Here is a 13592-nt window from a genome sequence, read left to right as displayed (position 1 = left end):
CCTCCCACTGTCAGAGCCATGGTGGTCCGGTAAAGCATTTGGTCCGGAAGGCCTCGTTTCAGGTGGATAGGCACACCATCAGCCTTCTGCAAAGCAAGAAAGGACAAAGAGTTGGCTAGAAAGCACAGATTTTCCTACAAACGGAAGAAGAAAATTTGCCCATCATGAAAACTACTCAACAAACACAATATAGCAGGTGACTGAGATGCATCAGTGTGGCAGAACACGGGTACAATTCCTTATAAATGCAGCTCGAGACTTTAAGTCTGCAGTCATTCTCTACAGCCAAGCCCATGTTTCTAGGGCCTTTACCACAGGCTCACTGTGCAAGGGCAGACAGAGCCCTGGATATTTGAAAGATAAAGACTTTGTAGGGTCCTTAACTCATTTTGTGCAGACTCTAAAGGTCTTTAAATCTCACTCATTAGATTTAAAAGACTTACACTGAACAACATGAAAGTACTCTATAGCCAGGATGGACCTGAACCTGGACATAGTCTTGTGGGGGAGGCAACCCTGTAAGGACAGCTGTAATGGGCTCTGCCACTCCCCAGCACATGACAGTCAGGTCACTAGGTTCTTGATTATCTCTAAACAGATTAGTCACATTCAAGTGTCAATTCTGGCTTCTCTCTGTTGATGACCTATCTAAGAGGGCTTTCCAACTCCCACCAACAGCGTAGTAAACTGCAGCACCAAGCAAGCCAAACACAAGAAAACTGGCTACCAAAAGTCATTGCACAGGGCTGGCAAGACGGCTCAGCAGTTACAAGCCAAGTCACTGCACAGGGCTGGCAAGACAGCTCAGCAGTTATAAGCTATTGCTGCTCTCAGGTCAGTTCCTACAACCTATAACTTCAGCTCCAGGGGATTCAACAGCCTCTCCTGATCTCTACACACACACACAAACACAGACAGACAGATAGACAGACTTTGTTGAAGTCATTGCGTGTGGCAAGCATTAACAGATACTGGCTGATTCAGTGTCATTACACATGCTCCTGTGTTCTCAGTGATTATGAAGGACCACATTGCATGAGCGTCTAAAATCTGCGTTAGTGCAATGAGGGCATTAGCCACGCCCTGTGTGACCAGCAACCACCTGTACAAAAGGTTCCATTAGTAGTCAACGGGCCAAACTTTAAGTAAAGAGTTCTATTTAAGAAAAGGAGGCCGGGGAGAAAACAACACTAAAGTAAAGTCAGTTTCAGAAGCTCCCACCCCAATACACACGCGTGTGCATTTCACAGTTCTCTGTTCCCATCTTCACTTACCTGGAAGAACTTCTGCAGCTCTGGAACTTTGTTCTTCCCAGCATAATCATACGCTGTTGCACTGGAGGTCAGTTTGGTTGGTGTGGCAAATATGATAGGCGGTGCTTCTGTGGAAACCGGCTTTAACCCCTGCAGGACAGCAAAAGGCAACAGAAGCCATGAGTATGTCCGGGCAGCTGAGCTATTTCCAGAGGTAGCACCAGCTGTATAAGGGCCGGAACAGGGTCTCTGTCACTTGCATTATGGGGCCTTTGGGTGGTTCTCAACCCTCTGACAAAATACCCTTAGTAGCTTTCCAAAGCAAACTGTCAAGAACTCTACCAGTGAGATGGGATAGACAAGAAAGGGCCCATGTAAGCTTCAAGAAGTACTGTGTACAAGGACCCTGATGTCTATCCCCTCTTCTTGTCTGTCTAAACTGATGTACTAAGGCAGAGCTAGGAAAGTCAGTAAAGTGCCTGTGCTTGTAAGGAGGCCTGAGCTTACTCCCAAGCACCAGGTTAGAGACTGGGGACGTCAGCATCAGCTTGTAATCTCAACACTGGGAGGCAGAGTGCAAACAGGCAGATCCCTGGGACTCAGCCTAACTGGAGAGCACCAGAGCCCAGTGAGAAACGGTTAATAAATACATAAAGTGGATGGATGGCTCCTGAGAACCACGCTGACCTCTGGCTTACCTATTCATGCACAGACACACGGAATCCACAGTTTGACTACACTGTGGTGGCATACACCTTCAATCTAAGCACTCAAGAGTGGAGACAGGAAGATTTCTGAGGTTGAGGCCAGCCTGGTCTACAGAGTGAATTCCAGGACAGCCAAGGCTACACAGAGAGACCCTGTCTCCAAAAAAACAAACAAAAAAAATTGTCCCCACCAACCAGGCATGAGGATTAATGGAACCCAAAACCAAGACCAAACAAGTAAGGTTGTGAAGTAAGTCGCTCTGCTTTGGGAATGGCCTGTCTAAGGTGATGCACCTCTCACTTGGCAGGTATGACCATCACTATTACACCAGACATGCACAAGAACATCAGCTACCTCAACAGCTTTTAAATAATTCCATATACTCTTTATAAAAATTCAGAACTTTTAAAATTACATCTTATTTCAGTATCTTTTTTTAAAGATTTGTTTATTTTATGTATATGAGTAGGCTATCTCTGACACACCAGAAGAGGGGATCAGATCCCATTACATATGGTTGTGAGCCACCATGTGGTTGCTTGGAATTGAACTCAGGACCTCTGGAAGAGCAGTCAGTGCTCTTAACCACTGAGCCATCTCTCCAGCCCCTTATTTCAGTATCTTGTCCCATCAATTATTATGAATTTTGTACTCTCCCCAATGAGGCTCAGCTGTTTTCGCTACACTATCTCCTCAGAGTGCAGACTGTTAGCCCTCGGTGAAGAATGGGCATGATACCTCACCTCCCTGTAACATGATAAACCACCCACTGATTGTAAAGTCAACAGCCCCAATGTTTCCAGGGACTGCCATCCTGGAGACTCAAGTTCCTCCCACCAGATGCCTACCTTACAGAACAAAATCCCAAGTTCTAGACCTGGTGGCGGTGGTACATCCAGAAGCAGGTGGATCTCTGAGGTCGAGGCCAGCCTGGTCTACAGAGTGAGTTCCAGGACAGCCAGGGCTACAGAGAAACCTGGTCTCAAAAAACCAAAACAAGCAGACAAAAACCAAACTGAAGTTCTTCTAACAACTTTAGAGCTAAGGTGCTGCCCAGGCACCCTTCTCTTCAGCTCCTTCCTTCTCCGTAAACCCTGCACCTCCCAGACTGCCCGCAGGCTCTTAGACTTCTACACAGCTTTTCCAGCACCCTACATCACCTGGGGAAACTTGTCAAAAATACCTTTTTTTGGTTTCTGTTTGTTTAAAACAGGTCCATGTATCCTGAGCTGGTCTTTAAGTAACTCACTTGCAGCCCAGGCTGGCCTTGAATTCTTGATCCTGTTACCTCTGCCTCCTGAGAGATAAAATTGTAAGCATCACACCAGCTCTACCACATGAATCCTCAGCAGAATAAATTAATAAACAGAGCCTTCACTCTAGCTCCCATTAAAAACATTTTTAGAGAATGAAATAATTTTCTCTCTCCACCCTCTTTAGACTTAAAAGGTAAGAATGCTGAGCTAGTTAGCTTTAGGAGGAAAATCAGGATTACTTTTGTCTTTAAACATTTCACCTGTAGGCTGGAGATGGCTGTTGCATTAATTAATTAATTTGGTAGTTCACAACTGCATGTCCTCCTCCTGACCCTGTAAACAAGCTACCCACTCTCATACCTTGTTCTCTCCACAGCTCTTAACCACCACCAAACATACTATGTCCCTCTACTTACTGTCTCCCTTATGCAAAAGAAGCCCCCAGATGCAGGATGCTGATCACATGTTTTGGTGTCACTAATCCTATTCCCAAGACTAACAAAGGCAGCTGATAGCACATTCCATACCCACTTGCAAGACAGGAAACTGCACTAGTGAGGATGCAGCTTCACCACACAGGAAACTCTGAAGTCTATTAAGGGCACTTGCAGACAGAGCCTCCCTCCTGTGGCAAGGGGAAAGTCCTGAAAGAGTCAATAATTCTTCTTGTTTAATTACTAAAAAGTAGGGAAGGAATGTGTCTTGGAAATTGAAGGCAGGGCCGTAAGAATGCTAAGCAATGTCTCTACTGCACCACCTCCAGCTTCTAACTGCTCCAAACTGTACATTTTATTTTGTTTAGGATAGGGTCTTGGGAAGCTCAGGCCAGCCTAGAACTTCCTCTGTAGCCAGCTTGAACTTCTGATCCTCCTGCTTCTACCTCCCATGCTGAGATTATTCAGCTGCTTCAGGACACTGAGCTGATTTTTAAAGAAACAATACAGTATTAAGTGCAGTGTGAGGCTTGGCAGTGCTGATGTACCACCTGTCCAGCTCAAATTAAAAAAAACAACAACAACTAATTTTTAAATTCTATGTACTGTATGTGTTTGTGGGGGGAGGGGCGGTACATCTGTGTCCATGTGAATGAATGCAAGTGTGTCTGAAGAGCTCAGAAGAGAGGATCGGGTCCCTTGAGGCTGGAGTTACAGGTAGTTAAATGCCAATGGACTCGGGTATTGGCAACCAAACTTAGGACCCCCAAATTAATTAATTAATGGGACAGCCATCTCTCCAGCCTACAGGTGAAATGTTTAAAGACAAAAGTAATCCTGATTTTCCTCCTAAAGCTAACTAGCTCAGCATTCTTACCTTTAAGGTCTAAGGAGGGTGGAGAGAGAAAATTATTTCATTCTCTAAAAATGTTTTTAATGGGGGCTAGAGTGAAGGCTCTGTTTATTTATTCTGCTGAGGATTCATGTAGTAGTTCACAACCATCCTTAACTCCAGTTCCAGAGGATTCAATGCCTCCTCCTGACTTCTGTGGACACTGGATATGCATGTGGTGTACATATATCCATGCAGGTAAAACTCATAAATAACACATAAAGTAAAAAAAAAAAAAAAAAAATACAGTTTTTAAATGTTAACCTATCAATCTGTTCACCTCAGATTTATGACTGGAAACCAGATTAAACCTTCAGTGACTCAAATCATTTCTAAGTGAAGCTGGACACCTTCACCATGTCTTTCTGCCACCTCACACTCCAAATGCCTCAAATTCACTAGCAACTTCTCAGGACCCCCATCTGTATGGAGAATACTGCCACCCTCCCAGTCCCACGCCATCTTGAATACTCCTTCTGCATGCCCAGCGTGCTGTTCATCAATAAGACGGCACCTCTACCCCAACTTTCTGTATCCAATATCCTATTCACTTCCTATAAAATTTAGTTATTCTATCATAGGCCCTTTATGATTCACCTCCACAGCCAAACTTACTCGGTCTCTCCTCCATCCCTCTTGTCCCTCAGTTCCCTTACAGCGACCATCATTCTAGTGTCTTAACTAGAATTGCTGGGTCATAGAGTAAAACTGTATGTTCCCCTTTAAGAAACTGCCAATTGGACACAAGCTAGTATCATCAGGGAAGTGGGACTCTCCATTAAGAAAATGCCCCTACTAGATTGGCCTGTGGGTGGTACCACTCCTGGGTTGGTGTTCCTTGGCGCTTCAAGCAGGCTGAGTAAGCCAAGAGGAGCAAGCTAGTACGCAGTGTTCCTCTATGGCCCCTGCTTCATTTCCTACTCTGACTTCATTTAGTGATTGAGAGTAACTGGAGAGTAGTAAGACAAAATAAACCCTTTCCTCCCCAAGTTGCTTTTGTTTATCACAGCAATAAACCCTAGCCAAGACACTACCAAAGTACACAGTGGCTACACCATTTTAAATTTTCTCCCATGATGCAGGAGGCGTCTGGACCCCCTACATCTTCATTCCCACAAGCTATTGTCTGTCTTTTGAACATAGGCACTCTGGCAGACATGAAGTGGTATCTGACTTACTTTTCCCTGTTGACTAATAATGTCAAGTACCTTTTCATGTTCCTCATTTATTTGTAGCACATGTCACAAAGAAGACGAATGCTTTTTAAATCAGCCACTATCAAGTATTCTTCCAATAACTAGTTGCCATCAAGTTGATTTACAAATCTCTCTGCTATTGTTGCACAAGTAGCATTTCCATATTTGGTTATTTAATGCACGCTACTTACTCACTTTATAAACATTTTCATTTTACAGTGCACTATGTCCAAGAAAGGAAGACAATATACTACTAATGATGAGATCAGAGGACGAAGTATAGGGAGTGAGCCTGTGTGTGTGTGTGTGTGTGTGTGTGTGTGTGTGTGTGTGTGTGTATAGAGCAGGCAGGAATGATTCTCATGAGGCAAGAAGGGAATCTGGTTCAACTTCTAGAGTCTGACCCTGAGCAGTTTATTTTTGACATATTTAATAAATACAGTACAACTATGGGCAAAAGCTTTCTCTTGACCATTATCACAACAAAGCTTAAGACATAAATCCATTGTCAACAGAAAGTATAGAGGAACAGAAAGTGTTCCTCTATAGCCTCTACTTCAGCTCCCACTCTGACTTCACTCAGTGATCAGGGAAGTTGTTAAGACAAACTAAACCCTTTCCTCCCCAAGTTCCTTTTGGTCATGGTCTTTGGCAATAAACACTCTAGAAGACTCTATCAAATGAAGACACCCAAACTAAAACACTCCTTTGCAAAGTGCAGGTCTTTAGCAAAGTACCTATGCTATGGCCTCGTAAGAATGGGTTCTGTTGACTGAGAAACAGTGCTCAGAAAAAGGGTCTAGGGAGGAAGGGTCTGGAATAAGCAAGTCAGATTCTTCTGCAAAGTACACGGGAACTCTCCCATAAGAATGGGTTTTACTGATCTGGAATAGACATAATATTCTGTGGGGTTCGGGGTGAAGCCTGGACCTTACAGATAGCAAAAGATTGAATAAATCCAGTCCCAGCTTTCTGGATGGAAATGGGTGTAAATCCCTTCTGTTGAGAGAAAAGCCTGACAGTCCTAACCTCCTGGTTCCCCAGGCGCTATCTGTGGGTACGAACCTACAGGGACTGTGGAAGCCACTTTCAACCTACAACTTATATAATGCCCAACCAAACTTGCTTGTTTCAACACAGTCTGAGGAAAATAACAAGCTGGAGATGTAGCTCAGTGTTAAAGCACTTGTCTAGCATATATGAAGTCTTGGGTTCAATCCCTACCGCCATAAAACTAAATGCTTTTGAGTAACTTAGAAATTCTAAGGCTGGAGAGATGGCTCAGCGGTTAAGAGCACTGACTACTCTTAAGGAGGTCCTGAGTTCAAATCCCAGCAACCAAATGGTGGCTCACAGCCATCTGTAATGGGATCTGATGCCCTTTTTGGTGTGTCTGAAGACAGTGACAGTGTACGCATACATAAAATAAAATCTATAAAAAAGAAAGAAAGAAATTCTAGGACTACGGTAAAATCTAATTCAAGGGAAGCCAAATAAAGCATCCTTAAATCCTGTCTATACAAGGGCACTATTAGGCAATCCCTGCTCTGAGTATCAATTTTATTTCAATGTCACTTAGTTTTACTTTTTTCCTTCTAAATAACAAAGCTTAGACTTTGCTTCAACTCTACTAAAAACATACCTATAAGACTAGAGAAATGGTGCAGCAGTTAAGAGTACTGGCTGCTCTTTGGAGAGGACCCAAGTTTAATCCCCTGCACCCACATAGTGGCTCACAATTATCTGTAATTCCAGTTCCAGATTTGGAACCTCCTCTGGCTTCTGCAGGCCCTAGGCATGCACTCGGTGCACAGACGTGCATGCAGACAAAACACTCATATACATAAAAATAAAATAATATAAAAAACACAACAACAACCATCACCAAAGAAACTATAACATATTCAGATGAACACACACACTGTAACATGAAGGAACCTCAAAAGTGACTTTTCTGTGGGGTTTACAGGGGTTCAAAAACAAGCAAAACTATTTTAACTGACACATGTCAAAATAGGAAGGCAGACAGGGATTTTAAAGAGTTTGAAGAGTTTCCTACAGGTGGTGTAATTAATGATCTGCATACTAATAAAGGAGTGCATTACATGGCATATGAACTAATAAAGGAGTGCATTACATGGCATATGCACGACAAACCTTGCCTAAAGTAACACATCATCTCTATGCACTGAAAATACAATATAGAAGATACAATGGAAACAGCCATTTTCCTACATCTTCTGTCAAGAAATCAGTCGACATACTGGCAATTCTTTCCTTACAACTCATTATTACACTGGGTTTTACTGGCACCACACTTGCTCCCCTTCTAACCTTGGATGGCTCTTTGAGTGAATTTTCCTCATTTCCTTTCACATTTCTGTAATGGAACGATGGTCTCTATTTTTCTTTATGATCTCTCCATCAGCAAAGACCCCACTACCAACCATGCCTGTTAAACACCATATTCATAAAAACTCAGCAGCTACCAGACACAACATATCACTAAAAACTGAACACCTAAAAACTCTTAAGACTTTTCCTCCTCAGCCTCCCATAAAAATCCTTCTTGGCCTCCTCTATCCGAAAGCACATCTAATCTTGGAATGAGATAGTACTTAAAACACTCTCTCTTAAGATGGAGACAAGAGGCAGTCATAAAAGTCTCTTTCACAGCCCATTCAGGCCACTTACTATTCTAGTCAACGTTTTTCAGCTTCGTGTTCCACCAAGGCTTCTCACACTACTCTGAGCAATGATTCAGATTCAACTTCTGGAGAATATATAGCATTAATCCAGCACCAACCATCTGCCAAAAAAAGCTGCTCACTTGACACATCGCATTTAACCCAAATTAAGGTTGCCCTGAATCAGAAAGGGCTCACAACAAAAAGTAACAGTCAAGGTCACTAGATTATAAAGCTGCTAAATTCAGTACTAACCCAGTATGAATGGACTCTAAAATACCACATTTTCACAACACTGAGGCTGGGGACGGAAATGCCATCTTACTGGAACCTGGATGTCAGACGGCCCAGTGGTCAGTAGTCACCGTCTGCCACTTTAAAATTAGCAAAAGCATAAATCTCGTGGGGTGTCATTCCCCATGCTTTCCCCAGTATAGGAAAAACTCCATGCCGCATGAGCGAGCTTGTCAATCCCGCCCTCCCCAGTCTTTCATTTGGTAGCTGGGTAAAGCTGCTTTCTGGGCAGTGACAGGGATAGTAACATGGGGAGGTCACAAAGGCCACCTCAACGAGGGAGAGTGGAAACCCAAACTTTAAGTCACCTTCTGCGATCCAGAGTCTACGGGAAACCCATCTTCAACAAGCAACCACCCCAGGGGTCACCTTGACCCCCGCAAGGTATCGGACCTAAGTTCTGTGCCATGCAAACCTTGCACTACACCCACAGGAACCTCGGCGACTGCTCCAAGCCTGCATGGTAGGATATCAGGAGACACGAGCAAGACGAACCGATCGGTCGGCAGAAGCCCCTCACGGCTCGGACCTCGCGACTGCCTGCCTCGGGCCGCCATTCTCCGGCCCAAGGCGACGCGGCACAAGCGTACCTGCGGAGTATAGGCTTCCGAAGCCCAAGCTCCAGCCAACTTCTGCGTGAAACCGCTAAACTTGTAGTACATGTTGGCTGAGGCCGGCTCCGCACCGCCGCTGCCTGTGAGACCGCCTTAGAAAAGGACCCGGCTTCCCCTTTGGCCCGCCCAAAGCTCAGCTCGAGGACCCTAATCCTAGATGCGGACTGCTAGAGAGCGCCTGACTTAAAACCTTCCCTCTTAAGCAACATCAGGGAAACAAACCGCACTCTCTCAAGACCTAGAAACGAAAACAAGCTCTAAAAGACATGGAAAGAGGCTGTGTTGAGGCTTTCCGAAAACCCAGGCTTCTTTGTGCCACTCATTTGGATATGGGCAGTGCCAAGACGCCTTGACAGGTGCGCAAGCGTCTTGTGGACATAGAGGGTGGCTGAGAGCGCCACAGTCCGCCAGAGCGAGTTCTGGGCGGGGTCTGGAACGGGGGCGGGGCCCGGCACGTGGGTGGGGTCTCGTCCGGTCCAGGTTCCGCCCCATGTGAGGGTTCTTAGTATCTGTTGTAGGGGGTCTTAAGTACCAAGGGTTGTTAGGAATTTCACCCCAGTTAAGACAAGAACAGCCTTTTGGAGCCGTGAGTGCATCACCTGTAAGCGAAATCCTGTCTCAATGCCGGGAAAAGTAACAGGAAAGGAGAGAAAGAGAGGGAGAAAGGGAGTGGGAAATAGGAAAGAGAAGAGGAAAGGGGAGAAAAGAGAAGAGAGGGGAGGGAGGGAGAGAGTGAGAGGAAGAAAGGAGAAGGGGTAGAGGGAGAAGAGAAAAAGAGGAGAGGGAGGGAAAGAGGGAAGGGAGAGAGGAAGGGAAGAGAAGAGGAAGGGAGAGAGAGGGAAGAGAGGAAAAGAAAGGGGGAGAGGGAGGAAAAGAGAAAGGGAAGAAGAGGGAAAGAGAGGGGAAAAGGAAAGGGAGAGAAGGAAGTAGGGGAGGGGGAGAAGCTGTAAGCTTTGTACAGAAGGCATACACTTAATCTAAACTTAAAGCACCTGTGTGTGCATCTTGCCGCTTTTTAAGAGATCTTACTGTCTTCTGCATTCATTAATGGGGATTGGCTGCTCATCTCTTCGTAGCCTCTGTTCTCTGAGATAAACGCCAGCAGGGGAGGTGACTGGGAACACTTGTGAAATCTCTACCTTCTGCTTGAATGATGCGCAGTTTCAGCTTCCTGGTTATAGTAGTACTCAGCACTATGCAGTGTGGCTTAAACTTCCACTCTGAGTCAAAAACTACAGAAAGGGAATGTGCTGGGTTCTTAATCTCCAGGGACAAGTTTTTAGTTCTATCATTTAACCAGAGGTTTTTGCACACACATTATAGATTTATGCATACTATATTTTAAGTGTAAATTGGTAATGGATAGCTGATGCTAAGCTTGACATAGTATTTTCTCTAAGTGTATTGATTCCCCACCACCCTAGAATAGGTACTATGACCATCTCTATTTTACAGCCCAGGATAATGAGGCCCAGAAAACTGAAGCAACTAGCTGAGAGGCCAGCAATTAGTGGCAGAGTTAGTCACCAGGCTCAAGAGTAGAGATAAATACATATAAGTCCATTCCAAGAAGAAAAGACTCAAAGCTGAGCACTCTAGAGCAAGGATGTGAATTGGCATCCTGCCTTTGTAGTCAGCACCTCTAATGCCCTGGACAGCAGAGATTCCAACTGCTTCCAAAGATAAGTAATCCAAAGCTACTGTCCAATCTTAGTCATTCTGTTGCTGCAACCAACCATGACCAAAAAGCAAGTTGAGGAGGAAAGGGTTTATGCAGCTTACATGTCCACATTGCTGTTCATCACCAAAGGAAGTCAGGACAGGAGCTCACGCAAGGCAGGAACCTGGAGGCAGGAGCTGATGCAGAGGCCATGGAGGAGTGCTGCCTACTGGCTTACTCCTCATATCTGATTCAGCCTGCTTTCTTATAGAACCCAGGACCAACAGCCCAGGGATGGCAGCACCCACAAGGGGCTGGGTCTTCCCACATCAATCACTAGTTAAGAAAATACCTTACAGCCAGATTTTACAGAGGCATTTTCTCAGTAGAGGTTTCCTCCTTTCAGATAACTAGTTTGTGTGTCAAGTTGACATAAGTCTAGCCAGGATGATGCCTTTACAAAGGCATGGTATAATGTAAAAAACAAAACAAAAATCAAAAAAAAGAGAAAGAAAAAAAAAGAAAAAGAAGAGAAATAAAAATCACCATTTCTGTTCGAGTTCCAGTTTCTCCATGGCTGAATGATTTGACCCTTTCTGGAACCTCATTACTTCTTCAATGGAGGAGTAGCCATCATTACCCTATCTCCTTTACTCATGGTCAGAGACTCAACTATTCAGGAAATTATAACATTTATGGTTATGGTATCTGTTTACGGCAGTAAAACCCTAAGACAACATGGTTACTTAATTAACACGGTTAGATCTTGGTTATTCTAATTCAGTGATTCTCAACCTCCCTAATGCTGCGACCCTTTAGTACAGTTCCTCATGATGTGGTGACCCACAAAGTTATTTTCATTGTTACTTCATAACTGTAATTTTGCAACTGTTATGAATTGAATACAAATATCTGATATGCAGGATATCTGATATTTGACCCCCAGGTGACCCACAGGTCCACAGGTTGAGAACCACTGCTCTAATTAATTTTAAACTAACCAAATGTTGGAATTTTTTTCCAAAAAGGAGGAGGAGGTGGAGGAGGAAGAAGTAGCAGCAGCAGCTTGCTAGCATATACTGGGTATAAGGAAAGGTTTATATGGATTAAGAAAAGTGAACAGTTTAGGACAGCTCCCATCTCCCTCCTATCTTCCGGACATATTTTGGAAGAGGTAGGAGAGAATGTTCCCCAGTGTCTAGCAGCATAGGTGTAGCAGCTTCTTGAAGTATAAAGGTGCCTGTCAACACTGCTTATTTTCTTAAAATCCCTGCCTTCTGATTTTAGATCCTGCAAGACATAAATTAAGAATCCTGAAAATGTTACACCAGCCGGGCTGTTCAGTGGGAGATAAAATGTCAGTAGCAGAGTGTGGGTTGGGATGTCACATGGAGTGGCTGATCATGGAGAGATTTCTGTCTCATTTCCCAAATAAGATGCAGCACACTCTGACAGCACTAAGGCACACTCCTCACCCGCACTTGCGCACCCCACCCAGCATCAGACAGCTTCACTTTTTAAAATCATGATACCTTCAGGTTGTTCTCCAGATGGTCTTCTGAAGGGAAGTGACCAGAGCTCAGGGTAAAAAAGCATGCCAAATGCTGAGTGATGACTGAGTGCAGACGCCAACTGGTGGACCAGGAAAAATGCTGCTTCTCCTTTTGTGAGGGTTGTATGCTAATGGCCTCTGGCAGGCTGCTCCATGAGAGCATTTAGTCTATGGGTGGGAAGCCCATAGACTCGAGTTTAAACTGAGTTTTGCTCAACATAGATAGGAACTGCCTTGTGAAATAATTCTTACTTTTTAATTCTATTAATTTTTCCTAGAATTGGCTTTCTTTTCTTTTTTTTTTTAAAAAAAAATTCAACTTTTTTTTAAAGATTTATTTATTATTATTATATGTAAGTACACTGTAGCTGTCTTCAGACGCACCAGAAGAGGGCATCAGATCTCATTACAGATGGTTGTGAGCCACCATGTGGTTGCTGGGATTTGAACTCAGGACCTTCAGAAGAGCAGTCAGTGCTCTTAACTGCTGAGCCATCTCGCCAGCCCCCTTTTTTTCTTTTTTGATTAACACATGGTAGATAAGGCAAGGCTAAAACACTTAGGCCCCATAGCCGTCAAGGTGATGTAACCCCTCTTTGGGATTCCTTGTACTTTTCCTTATTTCCAAAGGATTAATGTATTACCTGCTTTGATGTCTATTGTTAGAAGTAGATAGATATTCAAGGGTTTCTTGGTAAGCATTTGTCTTAGGGATATTTTCCATGAAGAAGTGGGATCAAGGGCAGAGGCCCAAAGAAGCCCCACCTTTCCTGGCGCATTGCTTGTTTTGTTGCCAAATGTGTGGCCTGAGTGGCCTTTGGTATCCTGGGAAAGGACATGTGTGCAGGTGGGTTGTGGCCATTCTGAGGTTGTGTCCCTGGTGGGAAATGGGGTAGGCCAGGTGTGGTGTCACAGTGACATTAAACTTCTCTGTGACTTGTATCTGCCATCCTTGGCAATAAGTAAATAAGCATGAACGGGAGGCAGGGGAACTGCGTTTTCCAAAAATCTGATATTTAAAACTGCTGCCAATCATCCTCAAGAAA

The 13592-nt window shown here is 44.2% G+C and overlaps 1 protein-coding gene across 1 annotated transcript; it reads right to left on the bottom strand.

Annotated features, from left to right (window-relative positions):
* Positions 1–5: 5 nt before the first annotated feature.
* On the bottom strand, positions 6–9458 carry LOC116080462 (cytochrome c oxidase subunit 7A-related protein, mitochondrial; the record flags this gene model as incomplete). The annotated part of the gene is made up of 3 exons (XM_031356823.1): positions 9311–9458; positions 1275–1403; positions 6–86 (listed from the first exon to the last, which is right to left on the bottom strand). Coding segments are annotated over exons 1-3 (282 nt in total), but the record flags the coding sequence as incomplete, so codon positions are not given.
* Between the last annotated feature and the right edge of the window lie 4134 nt (positions 9459–13592).

The sequence above is a fragment of the Mastomys coucha genome, unplaced genomic scaffold, assembly GCF_008632895.1.
Source record: "Mastomys coucha isolate ucsf_1 unplaced genomic scaffold, UCSF_Mcou_1 pScaffold6, whole genome shotgun sequence".
Lineage (NCBI taxonomy): Eukaryota > Metazoa > Chordata > Mammalia > Rodentia > Muridae > Mastomys > Mastomys coucha.
The sequence above is the reverse complement of the archived record's forward strand: the minus strand, read 5'-3'. Positions and strand labels throughout refer to the sequence as shown.